Below are 27,702 nucleotides of genomic sequence, written 5' to 3'. Positions count from 1 at the left end.
GTCTAATGAAAAAGGGACAAGCTTGGCACTCAGGAGGTCTGGGTTCTAATTCTGGTTCTGCCACTTGCCTGATGCATGACCTTGGTCATGTAACTTATATTCTCTGGGCCTCAGTTTCCTCCTCTGTAAAGTTAGAATTAAATGCCCACTCTACCACCTTAGACTTTGAGCCCCATCTGTGACAGGAACTGTGTCCTATTTGGTTACAGTGAAACTAAACACTTGGTGCGGTGCTTGATGCATAGTAAATGCTTAAGAAAAACCAGAATTAGATTGTGGAATCAAGTTTCATACCAAGTTAACATCTCCACATTGGACATGGCCAACCTTCTATATGATTGTGAGATGTAGAATGATCATAGAAGGCATTCTGGGTACATTAATTTCACCAGTTCCAATAGATTAACCTCTGAAGCTCACAGAGCATAAAATGGCAGCACTAGAGCTCCAGCGATGATGTCCTGAGGTGGCAATTGTCTCTCCAGAAGCAGGACAATGGTTATCACAATATGGCTTCCCCAAATGGAACACGGGAGGTGAATGAATGCCATCAGGATACCCAAGCAATTACTGCTGGTGCCCGATACTGGGCATACATAAGATGGATGGGCAGAGCAATAGGTTGAATGAGATAATGGAAAATTGTATTTAAAAAATAGAAGAAAAGAGCAACCAACAAAATAACTTTGCTTAATGTCCCTGGAAGAATTTCAGTCTATGAGCACAGTCTTCGAGATTGTCATTCTAAAATAGTCGCCCACAGAGCAAGTTCTGTAAAGAGCAGATTGTAACTTCCACTAGATGGTAAGCTCCAGTGGGGGTAATAATAATAATAAGGATAATGTTGATATTTGTTAAGCGCTTATTATATGCAGAGCACTCTTCTAAGCACTGAGGTAGATACAGGGTCATCAGGTTGTCCCACATGAGGCTCACAGTCTTAATCCCCATTTTACAGATGAGGGAACTGAGGCACAGAGAAGTGAAGTGACTTGCCCACAGTCACACAGCTGACAAGTGGCAGAGCCGGGATTTGAATCCATGACCTCTGACTCCCAAGCCCGTGCTCTTTCCACTGAGCAACGCTGCTTCTCATGATCTCATGATCTCGGGTAGCGATCACGCCTATCAACTCTATTGCATTGTAGTCTCCCAACCTCTTAGTACAGTGTTCAGCAAAGAGTAAACAATAAATACCTTTGAATAAAAAAAAAAAAGAAAACCCATCAGCAAGGGGCTTTACATATCCATGAAAAGTGACTTGGATTGTCAGTTTTGCATTAGGCCTTTTAGCCTCTTACAATATATTTTAGATGTCACTGTCAGTAATGTATCTTTGAATTGAACACTTATAATAATAATAATAATGTTGGTATTTGTTAAGCCCTTACTATGTGCAGAGCACTGTTCTAAGCACTGGGGTAGATACAGGGTAATCAGGTTGTCCCATGTGAGGCTCACAGTTAATCCCCATTTTACAGATGAGGTAACTGAGGCACAGAGAAGTGAAGTGACTTGCCCACAGTCACACAGCTGACGAGTGGCAGAGCGGGGATTCGAACCCATGACCTCTGACTCCCAAGCCCGGGCTCTTTCCACTGAGCCATGCTGCTTCTCTCTCTCTCTATGCATATATGTGTGTGTGTGGATACGGCTGCACCTGTTTTCACACACAAACACACATCTATTTTCCATCCCTAGACTGTTCATTCATCCCCTATGGTGAAAGCTCATCCTCGCAATTGCCAGCTCACTGTGGGCAGGGGATGTGTCTAACCAACTCTGTTAAATTGTCCTCTCCCAAGCCCTTAATACAGTTCTCTGCACCCAGTAAGTGCTCAATAAAAATGATTAAACGAATGATTCCCTACTCTCTACCCTTTCCAAATTCAGTCCCTGTTTAGAAATTCCCAATTCCTGTCCTGTTCCTTCATTATTAGCTCCTCTAGGAATCAGAGCTACTGCAAAGGTAACACATGCAGTCTTTGTTATCCAACACTTAGTACAGCAAGCACTTACAGTGCTCTGCACACAGTAAGCACTCAATGGATACAACTGAGTGAATGAACATGCCTTAGTAGAAAAAGCCCAGGACTTGGGAGTCAGAAGATCTGAGTTCTAGCCCGGGCTATGCCACTTGCCTGCTGTGTGATCTTGGACAAGTAACTTACCTTCTCTGTACCTCAGTTTCCTCACCTGAAAAATGGGGATAAATCACCAATTCTCCTTCCATCTTAGAGGGTGCTACAGGAGCCCTAACCGTCTAATTTGCTTGTATCGACCCCAGTACTTAGACCAGTGCTTGGCATCCCCGTGCTGCTTAAAAACACTCTCATTTTCAAGTCAGTTACCATGGCAATCTCTTACCTATCATATTTTCATTTCAAAAGACAATGAGACTAATCACAGGATGTCAAAGTATGAGTGTCGAATGTAGGCCTGTGTTCAGTTTCTGACCTTATGTTCCTGTTGAGGGGAACTTGAAGGTCGGCAGAGAGCAGCCAAAATGATTAAAGATTCAAGAAGTAGATACTACGAGAAACCACTAAAGCAATTTAGTTATTTAGCTTAGGAAAGGGAATTCAAAGCAGACTGTGGGAATAATCTATAAATATCAGTGGCAGTATTTTTCTTTGCTTCAGCTGAGGGACGGGAAAAGAACTTTAAAACATTAGGTAGGATTTAGTTCTGTGTTTAAAAAACCGCCCTCGGTAAGAATGTGATTCTGGAATGTATGATCTGGAGAGGTTATATATATATATATATTTGTCTTTGTAAATTTTCAGGGGAAGGGTAGACCATGACTCTGGTGGATGGTTGAGGTGGGTACCGTGTTGTCTGGAACACTGTCAGCTGCCTATCACTTATGCTCTGCTCACCTTAACACAGATAGAATGGGTGGGACATATGAGGAGAATGAGCGACCTCAGGATAACCAAACAAAAACTGCTGAATGGAAACTGGGAAACAGAAAGCAAAGAGAGCAGAGGAAATAATTTGAGGCTATAGGAAAACAAAGGTTCTGACAAGTCTGCATCCCAGCTAAAAACTGAGAAAGACTCTGCTGGAGCAAAAATGTCTTGCAGAGAGGCAAGGAGGCAAATGAGAAAACAGTGCCAGGCATTATGCACATTAAGCAAAACAACCTTTTTATGTGCCCTATCTTACAGCGAATGGGGGTTCTGCACCGGACCTTTCAACCACACACTACTAAGTGGTGAATAGCACTGTCAGTGGTGTCTTCTTAGAATATTATAGGCAACTATATAAAGGTGATTGGATTTGGTGGATTGGATTAGATCCTTTCATGATTCTAGATATGACTAAAATCCAAAGGTCAACTGAAAATCACTCCTCTTCGTCAATGAATAGACTGACTCAAACTAATTTAAACAGTACCTTTCCCTTAAATAGTTTTCCAAGAATGCCCTACCTGCAGGTTAGAAACTAACTTCTATTCTAGTCCCAAGGGAACTGGGGATGGGGTTTCACTATTTCCTGCCTTAGTGCAGACAAAAAAATGATAATTTCTCCAGGGGTTTGTTGTTGGGTAAATGGGTCCCATGTCAGCACTGGCTAGAGTGATTCACTGTTAAAAGCTATTCTAGGTGCAGATATTTTCCCTTTCCCTTGAGTTTTTAGTTGTACTGCATAGCAGAAAATAAAACTAGAAATCTGAGTTCCATGCATGATTTCCAAATTCCTTCCCTGTCACGACTGAGTAAAGAAAATAACCTCCTAACTGCTGGTGCAGAAATTCAGTCTAGTTTCCAAACATATGCATAATAACAAATGCCACAACATGAGGCTGCAGAAGGATTTTTATGAATGGTATAATTCTACAGAAATGCCAGCTTCATGTCCTTACCTTCTGCCTTGCCTATTTTTTCATGTCTGGCTAAGAAATTAAATCAACTTTCTTCCATTTCCCCTTTTGTTCTGTGGCGCGAGTCCTAAATGATACAAAGTGCTCCTTAAGACTGTGAGTCCCATGTCAGAAAGGGACAGTGTCTGACCCCAGTTAGTTTGTATCTACCCCAGAGGTTGGAACAGTATTAGACACATAGTAAGCACCTAGCAAGCACCATATTTTTTTTAAATGTATTTACCTCAAAAATGCTTGGGAGCTATTTTCATTAAGTAACTAAATATTTTAAGTGATAGTCAAGGCAATTTTGTCAGAAGGTCAGCCATGTTCTTGGCTTCCGTGTGTCTCTGCTATATCTACATAAACGTAAACTTTGTGTCAGTCCCAAACTCCTAGAAACATAGCATGGTATGACTTCTCTGCCTATTCTATTTTTTTTCGACTATTATGACTGCTACGTAACTGACTAATCAGATTTTGTTTTTGTTTTCTCAGGACCCTTTATCTGGAGCTCTTGGAAATGCGCTGGAGACTTCCCACAGAGAGTGACTTTATAGATGACATCTCAGAAAAGTTTTAGAAATGAGGACTATCAAAGGTTAACATTCATTTAGCTGAAAAAGTACCGGCTCCTAGTAGTCAAAAGGGCATAGAGCAACACTTACCCTAAAAATTCTCACAAATATAAATGGGGCAAATTGATATTACAGATATAACATTTAGGTAGATTTGTATTTATCAATTTCTAATCATCGTGATTGATCTGAAAAACTATTACAGCTCAGAGACACAGTCATGCACCAAAAGAACAGGTTCAGAAACTTATCATACAATACAAATTTAAATAACACCTTAGCCTATTGATTTATTTCTTGACACTTTTCTCCAGGAAATAATATAGGTTTTATATACCATCCAAGGACACTTCAAACAATGCATATTTGACTTCACCGTTATCATTGAGAAAAGTAGTTTAGTTTTAAGATTTGGTCATTACTTTACAATGGTCAATAAATATCACTAGACTATTTGATAGTCTGATTCATTCTAATATGGCCTAAGTTAGAAGAGAGACTGGCTGCCATATTCAATTCAATTCATTTGGTCTATAAGCATTTAAAGGGTCCACGATAACTCACAGTGTTTTACAAACATGCGCCAAGCTAAAATAAGTTCAAAATTGACACAAATATTTCATTACAACAGGATAAGAGTTAAAAGGTTTGTACAGGTTCTTTGACAACATCGGCACAAGTGCTTCCGACAAGACATTTAAAAGAAATCTACACCAAAACTAGAGAAATTTATCAAATGTTGATAAATTTTAGAGACCCTATAAAAGTACACGAAATGTGAAAAAAGAATAAAAAAAAAAATACCAGCCAGTAGATAGAGTACAGTTTACTACATTGAGATTACAGAATGAGGGAAATTAGAGACAAAACAAGATTGGGGAATAAAGCAAAGAAAGTTCCACCAGAATTGGAGGATAGCATTTCCTTGCCAATGACGGGACACACATCCAAGTAGCCCATCCCGGCCACGCAAACACACACGTATAAAACGATGAAAACAAATGCAGAAAGAGTCCACAGGAACAAATGACAGACAGAATGGTGAGAAGCATTTGGCATGTTGCATCACATGAAGTCATTCACGATTGGCTAACGATGGTACCTGGCTCTGTTGCAGATCGCTGGCTTGCCTGAGAGGAGTAACTGATGGAGGAGGCACACCTGATGTGGATGCAGATCGACCTAATCTACAGCTGACTTTCGGCTCTATAATGGAAAGAAAGAAAATTGGAGACAAAAGAAAATCAGCACAGACCAGGATTCTTGATAGAGAAGATGGTCATTTTTAAAGAAAGAAGCGTCCGGCAGCGATCTAATACTTGACTATTAGAATGCAGGGGGACTGTGATGGTACTCTTGGACTCCAGTTGAAGATGGTGTCAGAGCCCGACTTTTCTTGAGAACTCATCTCTCCTTCTCTGCTTCCCTTCTGCCGCTAGGCTCCCAGACAATGCTCTTTTTGCCTCCAATAACAGTGGAGGTGGTGATGAGGGCCTCATTTTCATCCTCTTCCCCATACGAAATAAACTCCACAGAAGCAGTATCCAAACAATCTCATTCATCTGGCTGGAGAAAGTGTGTCCATACTTTCCCAATAAATGCACCCCCCTACAAATACACAGTAATTTATATACATCTGACCCAACAGACTGGAAAAACTGCATATAGTCACCTACGTTTAGATACCGCACGGCCTTGGGCAAATCACTTCACTTCTCTAGGCCTCAGTTACCTCATCTGCAAAATGGGATTAAGACTGTGAGCCCGATGTGGGACAGGGACTGTGTCCATCCTGATTTGCTTATATTCTCCCCCAGTGCTTTGCATAATGCCTGTCACATAGTAAGCAAAAAAAAAACCGCAAGCAGTTCTCAAATGCTCCCATACTCACATGTCTGCCTGCTCACACCAATTCGCATTCACCTGACTGTATATCTATCTGTGTACAATTATTTAATTACCAAGAGCAATTAAGAAACAGAGAGATTGAGAAAGAGGGGAAATGAAAAAGAGTGGGGCACAGGAGGAAGACTTGTTAAGGAGAAAGAAGTAATTTGGGCAGGAAAATGAGTTAGTAGACAACAAAGTGACCATAGAATTTTAGTACCGGATGATTTCTTCTAATTGTGATCATTGTGTAAGAACATGAGTTATGCTCTTACCATAAGTAATCGCTGCAAACTCTTTTTTTTAATTTACTCTATCCCTGTGAAACATGAATACAGTTCCTATGAGAAGTGTAATCACTGTCAGATGGCTCTATTGACAGCATCTCTGAAAAGAATTCAATGCTCAGAAAAAAAAAAATCTTTAGGTGAAGAGCTGTATCATTGATCAGAACATTTCATTTTGCCTTTCCCTACATTGGGGAAGTTTTCTTAGTTATTCAAAAGATGTCTGTTAAGTTTTTTGTTAATTTCTCTTGTTTGATTCATTCCTGTGAATATGAGTCATTTCTTTTTAAATAAAATTCTAGAATCAACACATTAGAAAGAAAACATAATATAAGCTATAAATTGCCACCTCTTGAAAATCCTTCCAGGCTGAGCAGCCATTTTGTTACTTTTCAGTCCCTCTGCTGGCAGGAATAGCATGCCAATTGTTATAACTATCCTGCAGTGTTTATTGAATTAATTTACATTTCATTTTAAATTTAGAAGTTTATTCCATTCATATTTTCACATGACAATTACTTGTAGGATGAAATATTTTACAATAAATCACTACAACAATAGTATTTGGGAGGTCAGGAACAATAATGGGGAAAATAGAAGATAGTTTCTCCAATTTGATTCGACGGTTCTATTTTGGGATTCCTGATGTACCAATCCATGGTATTTGGGGCACTTACCATTTGCAGAGAGCACTGTACTAAGGGCTTGGAAGCGTACAATAGAGTTGATAAACACGATTGCTGTCTGCAAAGAAGTTACAATCTAGTGGACCTAGTTGATTTTCTGTATTTTAAATACAAACGTAAAAGTATATTGGGAGAGGAAATATGAAAACCAGTTTTGTTTGCTGCACCCCAACTTTTCATAGATCCCAAGGCTGGAAGGACCCTGAAACGTTACTTTACGCCATATCTATTTCATCTATATAGATGATGCCTTGTTAAAATCAAGGTGCACAGTATCAGAACCTTGGGATTTCTGAATCCCAGAATCCAGAATCTTGGGATTTCTGAAGCTATTTCCCTCCTCTACCTTTCTTGGTCAGGCTTTACTTTCCACAATCCAACACAAAGGGTACTTGTTCAAATTGATCCTAGTTGATATTTTTCATAAAACAGGTTGTCTAAAGCTTTAAAAAAAATCACCTGCCTATAATAATTTCTTACAGACTTTTTTCCTTTTCTACCAGTGAAAGGAGAACACTATGCAGATTTTTTTTCTTGTTTGTCTTATAGAACTGAAAATTGCATTTCTGTGACCTTTCATGTCTCTTACAAACCATGCCAAGTTTCTTTCTTTAAAGTTTATGAAATTTTCCTTACAGTACCTTGCTGTTCATTTTTTTCTGTTTGTGAAAATCATTGGCATCAGAAAATATTTGGCAGCTGCATGTGACTTTCCTCTAGACCAGGTAGTAAACAGTTTCTAAAATTCTGACTTGAAGTGATCCTAAACTCAAGCTTACGGCATAATGAAGACAAACCAGAAAATATTTTGAGAAAATTGAGTATAAATTTAGAAGAATTATGGTTTCAATTTAAAAATCTGCACAAACGAGCACATGAAATTAGTTTTATAAATTAATACTATCAAGTTGAGTCCTTTAAATTTTTATGTTTTAAAAGATACATTCTTGAATATTCTCCCAAAATAAAATGGTGAATCATCCAAGTTACCAATTACCTTATATATGGATTATCTTGCATTACCTTTTGAATGCTTTTTTTCTTCTAAGAGCCACTGCTTTTAAAAAGTTCATTTGAAATCCTAGATTCTTCAAATTTAGCCAATAAGCTAGTGAAAGAAAGACAATTATACAACAACATCCAGATAGGCAAAATGGGACAGATTTTTACAGATGGGAAGGGAACACGCTGCTAGTTGTTAGAGGGGTATTACTTTTCTGGGCAGTAGTAATAACATTCAGAGTCAAGTGCTTAGTACAGTGCTAAGTTTAGTACAATAAACACTACTGAATGAATGAGTCCTGGAAGAGACCATTTACTTACAGGACCCTCCAGTGGCCTAAGTTAATGGATCTTCAAGGAAAAAACTCTAAGTTGTGCCACAGGGAAGCGAGAATGGGAATATGACAAAGTTTCTGGTTCACCAGTTCTATCCCGGTGTTTACGAACTGAACTGGGAAACCTCTTGTCCCATGGTGTAAGGAAATAGTGGCCCTCTTCATTTGACTTAGTATTTCTAGCTTCTAATCAGATATCAGTAAAGTGCCCATATTTCCTGAAGCTCAGAGAGGGACAGGGGTTTCCATGTGGATGGTATTTCCATAATAAAAATAATAATGTTAGTATTTGTTAAGCGCTTATTTATGTGTCGAGCATTGTTCTAAGCGCTGGGATAGATATAGGGTAATCAGGTTGTCCCATGTGAGGCCCATAGTCTTAATCCCCATTTTACAGATGAGGTAACTGAGTAAGAAGTTGTGACTTGCCCAAAGTCACACAGCTGACAGGTGGTGGAGCCGGGATTAGAACCCATAACCCCTGACTCCTAAAGCCATGCTCTTGTCACTGAGCCACGCTGCTTCTCTAGTTCCATAGGAACTAGTCCCTATGTTCTATGGTTTAGTTCTATGCTCTCTATATATGTATGTATATATAGTTCTATGAATTATGTTCTAGTTCTGGTTCCATAGGAACCGGACCCATGGTTTAACAATAGAGGTGTTGGGTGGGTGGATGGAGGTGGGGAGAGAAAAGGACAGAACAAAAACAGAATAGAAAAAGGAAAGCAAAGAGCTGTGCAGCAGACAGATATGATAGAGACTGAGAAATTGAGAAAGGCTGACATAGAGAGGAAAAAGGAAATAGGTAAAGACAGATTATACATGTATGTGTGCATATATTATGTATATAATGCATATATAGATATATGTACATTAAGACTACATATATACATATATGTATATATATATATATATGAGGTAACTGAGGCCCAGAGAAGTTAGGTGATTTGCCCAAGATCACACAGCAGACAAGTGGTGGAGTCAGAATTAGAACCCAGGTCCTTCTGACTCTCAGGCCAGTGTTCTGTCCACTAGGCCAAGCTGCTTCTCTTCTGCTCCAGTCATGGTCATCAGGGCTAACACTATTTCTTCCTTGCTGTCACTTCTACAGTCTGCTTCCTGAAGGTTTCTGGCATGGCTGAACACCGTGTGGAGCAGCTGCGGAAGCCTTGAAGAGCTGGTTGATGGTCAAATGACAGATCGCCATAGCAGTGGTAGAGAGGGAATAGCAGAATATAATCAGCCATCCCTCTTCTCCACCCCACTTACCTGCTGTTTCTGTTGGGTGGGTGTTCTGGGTAGAAATTGCTGTCGCTACCCTCATGGCTGGATCTTTTTCCCCGGCAGGACCTAAAGGTTTCCCACCAGTTGTGCAGATGACTAGGAAACAGAATTGTCCCATCATCTTGAGATTCCTTGTCACACTAAAGCACTGTCCGTTCTTCTCTCCCTTGAGTCAGGCCCGGTACAGTCCAGGAGTGTTTAACCGAAATTTCTGAAGCACCACTAGGATGGGTGATTGAAAAATTCATGCATTCAACAGTAGAATGCCCAGTAATCAATTGTTCGAGCCACTTTTAGATATATGTTATTTTCTTGGTACCTTAAATGCCTATATAGCCCAGGGAGGCTGTTACCCTTGTTCATGTAATATCTACTAGGATCTTCCAATGGGATGCTTTAACAATGAATCAATTTTTCCTATGGCTCCCAGGACTGAGAAATCTCATTTAGACACACTGAAGGAGAAAATGCAATACTGTTCCAAAGAATCTCGGGTAAATGATGTGGATTCACTGCAGGGTTCTGCTCAGTAGCATTGCTAGAGACATTACCCATTGAGTTAATGAAGTGAACGTCTCTCACCATACCAGATCACATCTGATTCGTTTACTCCGATACCCTGTATCCTGGAGCAGACGGGGAATTGATGGTCCTAAGAAAGAAAAATCCCCAAATGTAGCTGCTTATTGTTGCACTGTGGCAGGGAGAAAATGGTCCTGTATCCCAAGGTCCCACATGATACATCCTATAGTTCGGTTCATGTCTCATTCTCCAAGTGCCAGCATGTTCCCTGGTTTCTCATTTCATTTCCGGGAGATCCTTGGATTTCTAATGTAATCATTCAGGTTTGGGAGTTAGTTAAGGATTGGACTTGGGAGAACGTGTTCCCAGAGGGCAGAAGAACCCCATCCACAGAGAGTACCCAGACTCCACAATGTCCCAGGCAACTCTTTGCAATTCTATCACTGTACAGTGGGCACAATGTACCTGCATTTTTTGGAGCAGAGTATTTCAGAAAACCAATGCAGTCTGGTATTTGTTAAGTATTTACTATGTTTCAGGCTCTTTACTAAGCACTAAGGTGGATACAAACAAATTGGGTTGTAGAGAGTTCCTATCCCACTTGGGGTTCACAGTTTTAATCCCCATTTTACAGATGAAGTAACTGAGGCACCGAGAATTTAAGTGATTGTGCCAAGCTCGCACAGCAGACAAGCGACAAGGCAGACAAGAGACCCTATCCCTTATCCATTCACACCTTATCAAAACACTTGGCCCCTCACTTCTTCCCTCTCTGACCACCATCTTCAACTATTTGCTCTCCGATGTCTTGTTCCCAATGCTTTCAAACGCGCTCATGTCTTTCTTATCCTAAAAAAACCCTTCCTTGACCCCACAGCTCCCCCCATTTATTGGCCCATCTCCCTCCCACCATTCTCCTCCAAACTCCTTGAGCAAGTTGTTTACATCCTCTGTCACAAGTTCCTGTCCTCCAATTCTCTCCTTGACCCCCTCCACTCTGGTTTCTTCCCCCTTCGCTCCATGGTGTCCAAGGTCGCTGAACGTTTGAGGAGGATGAGGATGGTGTAGAAGCCACTGGATTTGATCACCAATGATCTCCTTATTGACAAATCCAATGGCTCCTACTCCATCCTCACCCTCCTCAACTTTTTAGCTACCTTAGACACAGTCGACCACCTCCTTCTGGAAACATTATCCAATCTTGGCTTCACTAACACTGTCCTCTTCTGTTTCTCCCAGCTCTCTGGCTATTCATTCTCAGTCTCTTTTGCAGGCTTCTCTTCTGCCCCCACCCCCTAACTGTGGGTGTCTATCAAGGTTCAATTCTGGATCCCCTTCTATTCTCCATCTACGCTTACTCCTTTGGAGAGTTCATTCACTCGCATGGCTTCAAATACCACCTCTGTGTGGATGATTTCCAAATCTACATCTCTAGCCCTGATATCTCTCCCTATCTTGCATTCTTGCATTTCTTCCAGCCTTCAAGACATCTCTATTTGGATGATCTGCTATCACCTCAAATTTACCATGCCTAAAACAGAACTCCTTATGTTCCCACCCAAATTCTGTCCTTCCCTTGACTTTACTATCATTGTAGACAGCACCACCATCCTTTCTGTATCACAAGGCTGTAACCTTGGCATTTTCCTTGACTCCTCTGTCTCATTCAACCCACATATTCAATCTCTCTCTAAATCCAGTTGGTTCAACTGTCACAGCATAACGAAAATCAGCCCTTTTTTCTCCATTCAACCTGCTACCAGTGTTAATCCAAGCTCTTATCCTGTCCTACCTTGAATATTGAACCAGCCTTCTTGTCTACCTCCCTTCTTCATGTGTCTCTCTACTCCAGTCCACACTTCACTCTTCTGCCGGGATCATTTTTCTAAAAAAAATTCAGTCCATGTTTCCCCACTCCTTAAGAACCTCCAGGGGTTGCCTATCCACCTCCGCATCAAACAGAAACTCCATCGGCTTTAGAGCACTCATTTACCTAGTCCCCTATTACTTCACCTCACTGCTCTTCTACTCCAACATGGCCTGCATACTTTGTTCCTTTAATGCCATCCTACTAGTTGTACTTCAGTCTCATCTATCTCACCACCAACATCTCACCCACATCCTTCCTCTGGCCTGGCACACCCTCTCTTTTTTTATCTGAAGGAAAATACCACTATTATTATCATTATTATTAGCTTTATTATTATCCCTGTACGTCCCTACAAATTCACCTCTCCAGCCTTGAGGTATGTGTGTGTGCGGGGTGGGGGGTTGGGGAGGGAAGGTGTCTCCACTTCTTTGACCCAACAAGAGTTTCAGCCCAAGTTTGTCTTCATGAACAAAATGAAAAGTTGGCATCCTTGTCAAAGAACAAATGTCCCTTACCCAAATCAGCATGGTGAGGTAATAATAATAATAATGTTGGTATTTGTTAAGCGCTTACTATGTGCCAAGCACTGTTCTAAGCGCTGGGGTAGACACAGGGGAATCAGGTTGTCCCACGTGGGGCTCACAGTCTTCATCCCCATTTTACAGATGAGGGAACAGAGGCACAGAGAAGTTAACTGACTTGCCCACAGTCACACAGCTGACAAGTGGCAGAGCTGGGATTTGAACTCATGACCTCTGACTCCAAAGCCCAGGCTCTTTCCACTGAGCCACGCTGTGAGGTAAAGATATGAACCCAAAAGCAGGGAAAAGAAGTTGATCTGAGGGATAACAAGGGCAGTCTATAATAGACTAAGCATGCTGATTCCAGAGAGTACCGGTATGATGTTCTAAACAAGTTTTTTGTAAGCATGGGCTTTTCCTCTCTAAGGCTGAATCATTATAGAGTATGAAATTTCCCCTGAGTAAATTCAGGTCTCAAGAGGAATTGTGCTCTTAAAAATTCCTCTCCAAAGGAAAAAGAAAATCTCTTGGCCCAAGCAGGCAGTTAGTTCCAGTTTTTCTAAATGGTATAGTTGCAGGCAACCTGCCAAGAGACACATCTTCTTTTCTGAGCTTCAATTCAGAGGTCCTGGCAATAGATAACCCAGGAGTTAGAGTTGAGTTGGCTTTTGTGATTCTTTGAAGAGGCTGGATGAAGGACACAGAGGAGATGTAAGATAAATGAAAGAATATACCTGGATAACTTGGGGCTCTTTGGCATTTATCTTAATGGTTATGATGATGGCATTTAATGTTTGCCCTTGATACTCCTAACATCCAACCCTTTCTGAAAATAGGGAAAAGAAAGAAAAGTCAAGATGGCTATGGCTGGATGACTCATCCATGTATCTACTTTTCCACCCCCAAGATACATTGGACAGGCATCTCCCCCCTCTGCAATGTAGCTAATAATAATAATAATGTTAGCATTTGCTAAGCGCTTACTATGTGCCAAGCACTATTCTAAGCACTGGGGTAGGTACAGGTAATCAGCTTGTCCCATGTGAGGCTCACAGTCTTAATCCCCATTTTACAAATGAGGTCACTGAGGAACCGAGAAGTTAAGTAACTTGCCCAAAGTCACACCGCTGACACGTGGCGGAGCTGGGATTAGAACCCATGACCTCGGACTCCCAAGCCCGGGCTCTTTCCACTGAGCCACACTGCTTCTCTACCCCTACGGATTGTCTCCTCTTGACCTTTGCTGTTACCATTATTAAATGAAACCACCGAGGTGTACACTATATAGCTACTGTTCTTAGTCTATAGCCTGAAAAATAAATCCGGTTCGCCCATATGTTGTTACCTTCACAAACTAACGCATCCTTGTGGCAGCAAGACCTAATGGAAAGAACACTGGCCTGGAACTGGAAAGGAACTGGGTTCTTTCTAATCATGGCTCTACCACGTTCCTGATAGTGTGATCTTGGGCAAGTCACTTAACTTCTCAGCTTCCTCATCTGTAAAATGGGGATTCAACCTCCTCTTACTTCGACTGTGAGCCTCATGTGGGCTCAGGACTGTGTCTATCTCAATTAACCACCCCAGCACTTGGTACCTAGTAAAGGCTTATCATATACCACAATTATCATTATTGTACCATATTTTCTCCTTGCTTTCCTAATGATAGGTCATAAAAGGAATCAGATTTCCAACCAGATACAACTCACTAAGCATCACCAATGCCACAGTCTCCAAGGCCTCTGCTGCCAATGCTTCTGAGTTGCTTCCTTTGAAAGAAAAATGATTATTTTCTCAACCTAGATACCTAGACGACAAATGAGAGATTAGTACTTTTTCTTTTACCAAAGCGAACACTTTCATCTAACATCAAAGTAAAAAAAATCTGTCATTCTCACAAGGGATAACTAGCCTTTTTTCATCTTGTTTTTCAATGCACTGCACCTTGAAGTCCTATAGAATTATCCTAAGTTCAAAGTCATTCATAGTAGAAGTTTCTAATCAAGGTGCCATACATCTCCAGGGCTGGTTGGACATCATTTAGGGCTTCTGAATGTTGAAACAAGAATCCTACTCATTCCAAAGCCCTGAGGACTTTATAACCTATTTGTTCATTTTGTAGCTATAAAAATTGGGAACAAAGTCCATACTAAGAGCTCCTAGTGATTAGAGATGTCCTGTTCTGATTTTCTGCTTCCAACTGAATCAACTAAACAATATACAAATCAATTAATGGTATTTATTGAGTGCTCACTGTGTGCAGAGCACTGAACTAAGCATTTCAAAGAATACAGTGCAATAGAGCTGGTAGGTTTGTTCTGTGCCCATAAGGAGCTCACAGTCCAGAGGGGGAGGCAGACAGTAAAATAAATAAATTATGGATATATACATTAGTGCTGTGAGGCTGAGGGTGGGGTGAATACCTAGCTCTTAAAAAGCTTCAGATTCATGCTCATAGGAGATACAGAAGGACGAGGGAGTAAGGAAAAAATGATATAAAACGGGAAGTCCCCTTGGAGAAGATGTGATTTCAATAAGGTTTTGAAGGTAGGAAGAGTGATGGCCTGTTGTGTACGAAGGGAAAGAGAGTTCCAGGCCAAAGGGAAAACCTGAGCTATGAGATAGATGAGAAAAAGGAACAGTGATTGTGAAAGTGATTGTAGTAGGATATCAGCAAGGTAAGGTAGGAGGGGGTGAAGAGATTTAGCTCTTTAAAGCTGATAGTAAGGAGTTTTGGTTTCATTGGCAGAAGATGGCTAATCACTGGAGGTTCTTGCGGAGAGGGTAGATATGGCCTGAACTTTTTTTTCTTTATAGAAAAAATGATCCTGGCAACAGAATGAATTGTGAACTGGAGTGAGAAGGGACAGGAAACAAGGAGATCAGTGAGGACGCTGACTATAAATGAATATATAAATACACAAATGATGTTTATTGAGTACTTATTCTGGTGCAGAGGAGTATACTGAGTGCTTGGGAGAGAACAGTAGTGTTAGTAGACACAACCCTGGTCCTTGAGGACTTTTCAACCCAATGGGGCAGACTGACCCTAAAATAAATTAGAGGTAGAGGCAACAAAAGAGCTGAAAAATATGTATGTCCATAAGTGCCAGGATGTATGGGAGTAGACGGGATAGTAGCCAAGTGTTTAGGTGACCTGGTAGTGCTCAAGTGGCAAAAGAGGAGGAAATGTGGTTACAACAGTGACTTGTCAGGTGTGAAGGAGAAGAGAGTACCAGGCAGAAGGGAGGACATAAGCAAGAGGATGGTAGAGAGAGAGATCAGATAAAGGCGCACTGAGTAGCTTTGTTTGAGGGGAGCAAAGTGTGTGAATGAGGGGGAAACAAAGGTAACTGAGCAACTTAAAACAATGTTCAAGGGGAGGAATGTGCAACCATTTGGGGTTACTAAGGAGCAGAGATACATGCACAAAAATTACACTTTAGATAAATGAGCTGGACATCAGTATGGACTAGCGAGGGGAAGGATTGGAGGCAGAGAAGTTTGCAAGGAGGCTAAAGCAGAGGGAGGCTGAATGAGAGTTGAACTGTGAATAAAAATGCATTATTTTTGATGATCTACCGTCAACCTTTGATCAGTCAAGGAAAAATCTGGGCCCTTCACCTCTTCCAAACTCTCCTACCACTTTTCATTTCATTTGAGAGATGTAGCTCAGTAAAAGAACTCAGTAAAAGAACTTGGAGTCCTGGTGAGATACCTGGTGGTAAACAGGTTTCAAATTACTGGTTGAAATGAATTTTTGAATTAGTGGTGAATTTCATTTACGGGGATAAGTTTGGTCCTCAAGCTCTGCCTCAGTTGGTTCTGTGAGACAAGAGTTCCAAGAGCCATCTGCACATGTCACAATGCACCACTAGAGTGTACTATCTAGCCAGCTACTTTTGGAATTGACCTCTCTAATACTTAGGATTAACTGGAATTGTTCACCTTTCCCTTCCTCGCGTGGCACAAAATCTGCAATTTCCTGCTTCCTTTCTTCCAACAACCTTCCTACCCTCTGAGCGAATCATCCACTCTCTCCCCTAACCTCCCCGTCTTCCACTTACTGACCCCTGCGAGATTTATCAGACCCCCAATACAGTCCAGTTTCCAACTTGAATGCTAATCCTACTGAGAGCTCATCTCCACCAAGAGGCCTTCCCAGACTGAGCTTCCCCTTTTCCCTCTTCTCCCTCTCCTCCTTCTCTGCCCCCCCTTCACCTCCCTTCAGCTAAACCCCCTTTCCCCCCTTTCCCTCTGCTCCTCCCCCTCTTCCTTCTCCTCCCCTCAGCACTGTGCTCATCTGTATAGATTTTTATTACCCTATTTATTTTGTGAATGAGGTGTACATCCCCTTGATTCTATTTATTGCTATTGTTTTTGTCTGTCTGTCTCCCCCAGTTAGACTGTAAACCCGTCGATGGGCAGGGATTATCTCTATCTGTTGCCGAATTGTACATTCCAAGCGCTTAGTACAGTGCTCTGCCCATAGTAAGCGCTCAATAAATACTACTGAATGAATGAATAGTGCGGCGGATGATAAATGACCTGAGCAGCCTAAACCTCAATCCAATCTTCCCTGCCTCTCCCAAGTCATGAGAGAAAGCGAGAAGCAGCATGACCTGGTGGATAGAGCACAGGCCTGGGAATTAGACGGATCTGGGTTCTAATCCCCACTATGCCCTCTGTCTGCTGTTTGAACTTATGCAGGTCACTTCATTTCTCTGTGCCTCAGTTACCTCATCTGTAAAATGGGGATTAAGACTGTGTGAGCCCAACCTAATTAAGTTGTACCTACTCTGCTGGTTAATACAATGCCTGGCATAGAGTAAATGCTTAATAAATACCACAAAAAATGTGCTGATTGTGGCTCAATAATTGTACTCAATAAATACCACTGGTTGATGTCTATACCCATCCAGTATCCTTACTGTTCTCAGTAATTCCCTGCTTCCCCAACAAAACCCCCAGTAAATACAGAATCGGAGTTCTGAGTATGTGTTCATTTGGACGACCTTACTGGAGCATAAAGAAAGATTTGACAGGCCAATTTACATCTCTTGCTAATGAGCCCCTCCCCTGTGAAACTGAACCAAAAAACATGGAGCCCCTTTGAACTCAATCAATTTTCTTCATATTTTCTGACAGCATTAAAAAAAGATGAAAATGAAAATCATTTACCTTATATTTCCAATAAACTATTAAAATTATAATACAGAAAAGAAGGCGGTCACATTGCCTAAATTCTTATACAACTAATCTTCAACTAATCGCAACATTAGCCACTCAAGCATTTTGACCTGCAGTCATTTTCGAGATGGATGATTCGAATTATTTAATAAATGTTTTGATGCAGTTTGGTCAGATGCACTGCTTCACTTCCCTCACATATTTTAATACGAAGGTAAAATATCTGGCCAAACATAAGTACAACAAAAAATCAACTAGTGCCCAGTACTGTACCATTTCCAATGAATAGCAGTGCCTCTTATCAAACAGCAGATGGTTAAAAAAAAATCACCATTCAATTGATTTTATCTTCCAACTGAAAGCATCCATTCCAGAAATTCCTCCCCAAAAGCCCTTGGCATTACATCAGATGTCTTCTTCTGTTTCATAGATCTCTAGCTTGCAACTGGAGCAGCGAAGACAAGTTTTGAATACTGCAGTCAATGCTTCAACAGAGGGCTTTCCCTGTGGGCAAGGAATGAATCTACCAGCTCTATTATATTGCATTTGCCCAAGTGCTTAGTACAGTGCCCTGCACACAGTAAGTGCTCAGTATATGTGATCGACTTAAGGAAAGCCAAATTCATCCATTCATTCATTGGATTAAACTTACTGCGTGTTTACTGTGTGTAAAGCACTCTAAGCACTTGGGAGAGTACAATATAATAATAAACGGACACACTGCCCACCCACCACGAACTTATAGTCTAAGAATAAAACAGTGCCAAAAGGAAGCAAATGTCAGAGGGAATTTTTTGAGCAACATAATAGAAAAGAATGCCATCTTTTTTGGTGGTAAAAAAATCATCTGGTTGTGAAGTCCAAAGTTGTCTTCTTCCAGGGTAAATCTACACAGTCCTTTTGCTAACACTTCTGTAGTACTTTTGTAAATGGAATAGTCTTCCACAATATTTACGATGCCAGAGAAGTGAATCTGCTGCTCATTTCAATACTAATTTTGTCTTAATTTCAAAGTGTACTAAAAAATGGAAGCAGACCTCCTTAGTGAGCAAAAGAACCCCAAAGAACCACTATCTTATCAATTAACCACCTTCCAGGCAATTTCTAGCACAATTACCTAATGAGGCAATTCTGGATCATCTTGTAGAAGTTCCCTCCATGGAAAGCTTCTGCTTTTATAAATCAGGAGTCTGAGGCTCTAATAATTCAGTCTGAAAAACATTATCATAACCAAACAACTTTGCAAAATAGCGTTTCAGTAATTCTGTTACTGCTTTGCCTGGTGCATCAGCTTTAAAGAAAATACTAGGGTAAGAGAATAAACCATGTCAAGTCATGTGAACATAAGTGGTTCACATGGCAACTTTATTCCATTTATGAATATGCATCAAAGCTTAATTCTAAAGAAACAAGTGCAAACTGCTTGATTTCCCCTACCTTGGCAGTTTCCCCAGTCTATACTACTTACACTGTGATATTGACCAAAAAAGGAAATTTTTGATCTGGCCCAATATTTAAATCTTACATCTAGGTTCTCTTGAAACTGGAGCAATGTGGGGTGCTAGAATAATAGAAAAGCTGTAGTGTTTCTATTTTGTTTCTGTCGTATTTTCCACTACATCTAAATATTAGTGAGAGGGCAAATGGGCCAATATGAGTTAATCCGTAACAATGTAGATCTTTTAAAAGAGTTATTCCAAATTAAAGGTTTGTATCATTAGTAAGAGGAATATTACTTTTGGCATAAATCATTTTCAGCCAAGGGATGAGTCTTGCTTGGATAGTGTGACCCCCAAGGGGTCATAGCTATGCCATATTGCAACAATTTCACATATACACAAAATTTATTGGGTGATGAATCACTGAATACTGTCAAAAACACTGAAACATCATATACTGCCTCCACGTAAGCATCAGATTCTGCAGTCTTTCTTTTGGGGGAAGTAGAATGAAATCTAACAGGGAGCCAAAACCATATCATGCCTTTTGTTTAGATGCTAAATTCTTTAACTCTTGCATTCTACTATAGGGGATTATGGCATACACAGGTGGAAAAAATCATTTAATGAAGTCTAATAACCAATAACTTTTTTTAATTTTTACAATTTGTGAAGCACTTTCTATGAACATTAAATCAGAAATGATCCCAACCCTGGCCTCTTAATGTGCATCTCTTTTTTAAAAAATGGTATTTATTAAGTGCTTACTATGTGCCAAGCACTGAACTAATCACTGGCTTAGACACAAGCTATTCATGTTGGACACCGTCCATATCCCACATGGGTCACAGACTTAATCCCCACTTTATAGATGAGGTAACTGAGATCCAGAGAAGTTAAAAGTGACTTGCCCAAAGTCACATAGCAGACACGAGGCAGCGACGAGATAAGAAACCAGGTCCTTTTGAATCCCAGTCCCATGCTCTATCCACCGGGCCCTGCTGCTTCTAGGTATAACAGAGGGTAAGCGTAGAGATAGAGGAAAAAAATCAGAAGGGGCACCAGTTGTCATAAAATGAGGTGCAGAAGTTTATCCTCTAAAGTGATTGCCAGTCCTCTCCTGGGACTAAAGAGCTCACTGTGGTAAAATTGCTTCTAGTGGGTGGGCTGTTACCTACCAGATATGAAGAACAGAGGTCACTCACTTCTGACAACCCAGAGTTCCAAAAAAAATCCACAGCTCCACCAGTCCTGGTCGGCTTGGTTTGGAGCCAGAAGGGAGGTTAGTGGAGGTCAGAGATTTTACAATGTGGATGGGAGCAATGGGAGGTCACAGCTGCATAAACTAATCCAGGAATTTAACCATCTGGACATGAGAAGGTTTAAAAACTAAACAAAGCAAACAGCCATTAGAGGAGACTCTGCGAGTCTTCTCCAGTGTGTGGAGCCTGTCCCCAGGACACCCCTAGAGAGCCTGGGATCAAGAGATCTAGGGATCAATATAAAACAGAGGCAGAGACACACACAAACACACACATTCTCTCTCTTTCCCCCCTTCCCCTTCCCCCAGTGCCAGGAGCTCTCAGCCCTGCTGGTGTAGAAGTCAGAGAGCAATATTGAAATGAACTCTTCTCAGGGAAATTGCCAGGTTCCCAAGCAAATAATTTCACTACTCAAGAGTGCCTGGGAAAGATGATTTGTAGCAGTGGTCAGTATTTAGGTAGAAAAACAAGGAAGATTTAATGATTTTTTTAAAATTTGGTATATTTATTAATTTTGGGGTGGGAAGGGAGAGGTTCCTGAGCGAGTCCATGATGCTGTAACAGAATTAGCCTTTCGTTTCCAGGTGATGCCCACTGATGATGCATCCATGACCACAGGTGTCTTTGAGACAGAATCACTTACACACCTTGTTTGTGAAAATCCAGTGTTCTCCTTTTCTGTCTCCTTACCGTTTGGGTGAAGATTGCTCAGGCACCACTGGGTGAGGAAGTGAACCTGAACTGCTAAGGTTGCAAAATGGTGAATAGAATGCTGAGCAGGGTTTAGAAAAGCAGCCTAGTGAATACACCAGGGGCCTGGGAGTCAGAAGGTCATAGGTTCTAATCCTAGCTCCACCACTTGTCTGCTGGGCGGCTGTGGGCAAGTCACTTCACTTCTCCGTGCCTCAGTTATCTCATCTGTGAAATGGGGATTAAGACTGGGAGCCTTATGCGGAACAGAGACGGTGTCTAACCCGAATCGCTTGTATCTACCTCAGCGCTTAGTACAGTGCCTGGCACATAGTGAATCCTTAACAAATACCATAATTATTAGTAGTAGTAATAGGTGTTGTCTGGGTGGGGGAGTGAGGAGGGATTTCCACCATCTGGTGAAAAACAGCTAAAAGCAAAGCAGAAACAAACAACTGAAACAAAAAAAACCCACACGTCTTTTCAAACCACTAAACAGTCCAGAGTCAGAAAACAACCGGGACATCAAAGCAGGGAGTATTCAGACAAGGGTGGTTGCATCTGCAGCATACTGGGATATAACTGGACATCTACCTCCGGGCAGAATTGGAAGTCCCGATGCCTTGTCATGATGATGAAACTATTTATTCCTTGTCTGCTATGACTCTCCTGAGGCAAGACCTCTCCGAAATAAGGAGCAACCAGATTCTGTCTCCAAGAGGCATTCTTCAGAATAACAATAAGAATTATAATTATTTATTTAGGGATTTGACCTTACTATGTGCCAAGAACTGCCCTAAGCACTGAGGAAGATACAAGATAACCAGGGCAGACACAGTCCTGTCCTAGATTGGACTCACTGTCTAAGTAGGAGAGGGTAGGATTTAATCCCCATTTACAGATGAGGCAACTGAGGCAGATGCCATCTCCTTGAGCCATTCTTCATCAGGATGTGCAGTCTCACCCAGGAAATTTCATGTGATACTTCACACCCCACCGATCCTTTGGCCGTACTGTCTGGGTGAAGAATTCTCACCTTTATACATGGAAGTTATACTTGTAAAAGGATAATAATTCTCTAGAACCACCTTTTTCAATCAATCGATATTATTCACTGAATCCTTACTGTGTGAAAAGCACTGTACTAAGTGCTTGGGAGCATACAATAGAGTTGATATAATATCTGCCCTCCGGGAGCTTTTCTGGGTGACCCTAGAGAAATCCACATAAAAGAGAGAAATGTCTTACCCTGTTTACTGAGCTCCTGTTACCTTACAAAATAGTGTCAGTCAAAAAGGGGGAAAGCAAAAAAGCGAATTTAAAATACAACAATCACATGTGAATTCACGTTAGTCAGAAGGCATGAGGCGGGGGAACCATGCTTTCCTGGACCACTCCCTCTCCCCATCCCCCCCCCCCACCCCTTTCCTGGACTAAGCCGATGAAGGAATATGGGGAGAAGAGCCAAGGAACCGTGTTTTCCCAAAGTCCCCCACACTCCTGGATAAAGCCAATGGAGAGTCATGGAGGTCCAAAAAATTAAAACACATATAAAGAGAGAGAAAGTTTGCCCTGATTACTACCCTCCTGCTGCAGTATTGCCTGGTGTACTCATCTGTGAAATAATAATATTCATTAAGTGATTACTATGTGTCGAGCACTGTGCTAAGCGCTGAGCTAGATACAGGATCATCAGGCTTAGTTCCTGTCTCGCATATTTTCTTTTTATGGTATTTCTTAAAAGCTTGCTGTGTGCTATAAGCTGGAGCAGATACAAGCTAATCATGTTGGACACAGTCCCTGTCCTGCATAGGACTCACAGTCTCTATCCTCATTTTACAGATGAGGCAGCTGAGAGCCACAGATGTTAAGTGACTTGCCCAAGGTCACACAGCAGACAAGCGGCAGAGCTGGGATGAGAACCCAGGTCCTTCTGACTCTCAGGCCCGTGCTCTATCCACTAGGCCACACTGCTTCTTACACGGGGCCTCTTAGTCATTCAGGCGGTATTTTATTGAGTAATCACGTGTCAAGCTGTTTGGGTAACTTGCCTGGAATCTTGGAGTACTAGAAGCAAAAACTGGGACAGACATAAGCAGAGGGGGAAAACATAGGAAGAATATTACTTTTGGCATAAATCCTTTTCAACCAATGGATGAGTCTTGCTTGTGTACAAGTTCACATGTACACAAACTGTATTGGCTGATGAATCACTGAATATTGTCAAAAACACTGAAACATCATATACTGCCTTCCACTTAAATATCTGATTCTGCAATCTTTCTTTTGGGGGAGGTAGAATGAAACCTAACAGGGAGGTGCAACCATACAAAACCATATGCTTAGATGCTGAAATCTTTAACTCTCATATTCTTTTACTGGGGATTATGGCATACCACGGGTGGAAAAAAATCATTTAATGAAGTCTAATGTTCAGGATTTTTAAATCTTTCTTAAAATACACACAAAATAAATCAAATACTGTCTGGTATAATGACTATGAGCCCAGTGTGAAAGAAGATGCTTAAGGCCCTTATTCTGGGGAAGATCACCTACTCATGATCAGCAATGAAATGAGCTAACAAGAAAACAATGGAATAAAACCAAATGTCAAAGCATACCTCAGCCCCAATCTGAAAGAAAGCTGGTAGCTTCCCAGTAAACGGAAGTGCAACTTTACAACTAATATTACGAAAAAATTTTGTTAGCATCATTGCTGAAGTACAAAATGCATTCCGCATTGCTAGTTGGCAACACAGAGATTTCTTACCATTTAATGGGGATTGTTAAACTAGGTATTTTGCCCCAGCTCTCCCCCAGCCACATGATTTTTTTAATCCCAGCATCAGCACAGCTATATTTTGCACTCATATATGTAAATAGATACTTTCTTTACAGTCAAACTCTATGTTGTGGTTCATGTAAATTAATGAAAATTCTGAAAATGCCATTAATGTAACTTCTGCAAATGTCAAATTTGATCAATTCCAGAAAGATTTGCACTTATCTGAAGTAAGCAGAACCCAGAAGCTAGATAATCAGCATCATGGGTGCACGGAATTTAAGGTGACCCGAATTTGAAATGAACATGTAAAATTAGAGCTAGATTGATGCTCATTTATTTAATCAAGAGCTTTAGGGTTTAAGATTCCCAGTATCTCATATTTAGCCTAGATAAGTTAGTATTCATGTTACAATTCCTCTGACGATTTGAGTTGCAGTACTTTGAGTTTCCCACATCATGCAGGATTGAGATGGCTTAACAACATAGTATTCCAGGCGGGAAAAGGGGAGGAAGAATGACTTCTTACCCCGGTTCTACATTCCCTGCCACAGTTATCCTAACCTTGATGTCACAGGCTTCCTAAAGCCTCTTTCCCCACTTCATGACTCCTGGTAGAGGCTAACAACCAACTCTCTTGGTTGCCTAGGGGAAAGGCCTTACCTGAGGTCCCAGAGTGACCACCTAGGTTTTCCTCTCCACAGCCAAGAACAGTGGAGAGAAAAAATCCATCCCTCTCACCACCCATGCCTTTACAAAATCTTATTGTCAACCCTGTCTCCCTTTCTAGAGGGTGAGAATACAGTTCAGGGGTTTCCACGTTATAGATTTTAAGTGAATCAATTTTCTTTTACTACAGATATTTAGTGGAGGGCAACATGATCCGCATTTTGGCTGCTGTGATTCAATCAACAGATAGCCTGGGCACAATATATTCATTTCTCATATGGTTCTAAGAGAAGATGGTAAAGGGAAAATGAGTGCCCCCCACCAAGGCAGTCAACTTGGTTAGGGGTGCTAACTGGGTCGGGGGGCTGCTCTTTGATCTCAGTATTCATCTAGGCACCACTTAGAGGTCCTCCACTCCCGGTCTTAGCATGAATGCAGTGAGTCTTATGATATACTCGTCCTCGACTATTGGCCTCTCTCCACCATTCACATACTGGAACAGGCTCTGTCTGAGAACTCCACCAGGGACTTGGGGAAGCTGCACCTTGGTGTCTTGGCGACACTGGTCTCAGAGAGCTGATGGAAGTGACTCTACACAAGACTAAATACGAACAATCAGTTTAGAAAACCACTGTTGGGGTATCAACCGTTGGCAGTTCCCAACAGGAATAATGGATTCTTTTATTTTGAACATATTAAATCCACCTTGTATCTCACTGTCAGAGGACAAATTACCCCACAGTAATGATGTCCTAAAATAGCTAGAAAATACTTTGGTAATCTTTTCATCATCCTATGATGAAACTATAGGTTATTTCTGGTTCATCCTAGATTTTTATGAAATTAAAGCCCCTTGGATCCTTCATTTTATTCCACAGCTTCTGTATACAGTCTCATATCCAATGAGGTACTTTAAACATAAGATAATTCAATGGTCAGTTTAAAAGGGTTTTCAATTTTACTCTGAAATTTGGGAAATCTAGCTCTGTACCATTATGAAGTTTCTTGAGTTTCCATCATCTATTTAAACATATTTTTATAAAGCATCCCAAAAACCTTGAATCTTTTTGGTGGGTCACCAGGCAGACTAATGAAATGCTTCCATTTTCCTCTCACCTCACCCCAGATCACTACTTTAAACTTCAAAATCACAGGAGACCATGACTTAAAGCTTATCTTCCTTCTGCGAACCCTATCCACTTGTGTGTTATTGCCAACACTCCCATAGCAAAGAGCCCAACAATTTTCTGTGACTCATAAATGTCGAGACCTATAATCCAAACTAATGAAACCAGTAAAATTCTTGCCCATTTTGTTTCACCTAATGTTTTTGAAGCCCCTGGAATGATGCGTTTTGTCTAAAACTAGGGATATTATGGGGAACGGGAGGAGTCTTACTATCTTTCTCATCACTACTTACCTGAACTAGTATTTCCTGCTAACAAGGTTGGACTAACAGAGGATCTCCCCATTCTACTGGACACAACTTGTGGTCCTGGAGTTCCATCCCATTCCTGAGCTTTGATTGGCTCTCTGGAAGAAGATGATCCATGATGACCTCTCTCTTTGTTTTCCAGCTTTGGCAGTGGTTCAGTACTGTGGCTTCTGATCTTCAGTTCATCCACTGGTTCTATAAAATATTCAAAAGTTCTATTTCATTATCAGTAGCATTTTCAAAATTAAAAAAAATACCCAAACACTATTAAGATTCTCTTCTCAAAATTTCTTAAAACTAAACCAATATTTCAGATTCTGATTTTCTGGGAGAATGTCTACACCTTCTTTGACTCGGGCTTATAATAATAACAATAATAATGATGGTATTTGTTAAGCACTTATGTGGCAAGCACTGCTGAAAGCGCTGGTGTAGTTACAAGGTAAACAGGTTGTCCTATGTGAAGCTCGCAGACTCAATCCCCATTTTAAAGATGAGGTAACAGAGGTACAGAGAAGTGACGTGACTTGCTAAAATCACACAGCTGATAAGTGGCGGAGCCAGGACTAGAAACCACGACCTCTGACTTCCAAGCACGTGTTCTTTCAACTAAGCCATACTGCTTCTCTGCTTATCTTGGAGATCCATATGTTGACACTAATGATTGGATGAAAACTAGGCAACATCTTCCACCATCTCAGATTTGGTATAATTTTCAGATGGAGAAGGGGTTTAGAAGCCTGAATACTCAAAATACAGGCTTGAAAGTTTCCTTCTCTTTAACCTAAATTCAAATGATCAAATTTATTTGGCAAACTAAACTGCTTAATAAACCAATAATGATAATAGTGATGAGATTTATTAATAGCTTATTGTGTGCCAAACGTTTTGCTGGGCTAATACATGACAATCAGATTGGACATTGTCCCTGACCCTCATGAGACTCGCAGTCTAAGAAGGAGGAAGAGAGAACAAGTATTTTATCCTTATTTTATGGTAAAGAAACTGAATCCCAGAGAAGTTAAATGATTTTCCCAAGCCATTGATTCATTATACATTATATTTTTATATTAATATTTGTCTTCCCCTCTGTACTGTAAGCTTATAATTGTCAGGGAAGGTATACAGTCTATTGTACTGTACTCTTCCAAGCATTTAGTATACTGCTCTGCACATAGTAAATGCTCAGTAAAAAACATTGAATGAATGAATGAAAGGTCAGAAAACTAGCAACGAGCAAAACTATGACTAGACCCGGGTCTTTTAACACCCAGGCCACGTAAATTAATCTAATGATAGAATTTGATAACTCCATTCTGTAATATTCCATTGTGGGCAGGGAACGTATCTGGTAATTCTGCCGTACTCTCCCAAGAGCTTAATACAGTGCTCTGC

At 40.9% G+C, this 27,702-nt stretch overlaps 1 protein-coding gene across 1 annotated transcript in view; it reads right to left on the bottom strand.

Annotated features, from left to right (window-relative positions):
- NYAP2 (neuronal tyrosine-phosphorylated phosphoinositide-3-kinase adaptor 2) overlaps positions 1-27,702 on the bottom strand; it is a 271,643-nt gene that overhangs the window by 46,008 nt on the left and 197,933 nt on the right. The window contains exons 6-7 of the mRNA XM_007669866.3: positions 26,293-26,502; positions 5,546-5,649 (exon numbers count right to left, since the gene is read on the bottom strand). Of these exons, the coding sequence (XP_007668056.2) occupies positions 5,546-5,649; positions 26,293-26,502 (314 nt within the window). The remainder of the gene's footprint in view (positions 1-5,545; positions 5,650-26,292; positions 26,503-27,702) is intronic.

Source organism: Ornithorhynchus anatinus, chromosome 7 (assembly GCF_004115215.2).
Source record: "Ornithorhynchus anatinus isolate Pmale09 chromosome 7, mOrnAna1.pri.v4, whole genome shotgun sequence".
Classification (NCBI taxonomy): domain Eukaryota; kingdom Metazoa; phylum Chordata; class Mammalia; order Monotremata; family Ornithorhynchidae; genus Ornithorhynchus; species Ornithorhynchus anatinus.
The sequence above is the reverse complement of the archived record's forward strand: the minus strand, read 5'-3'. Positions and strand labels throughout refer to the sequence as shown.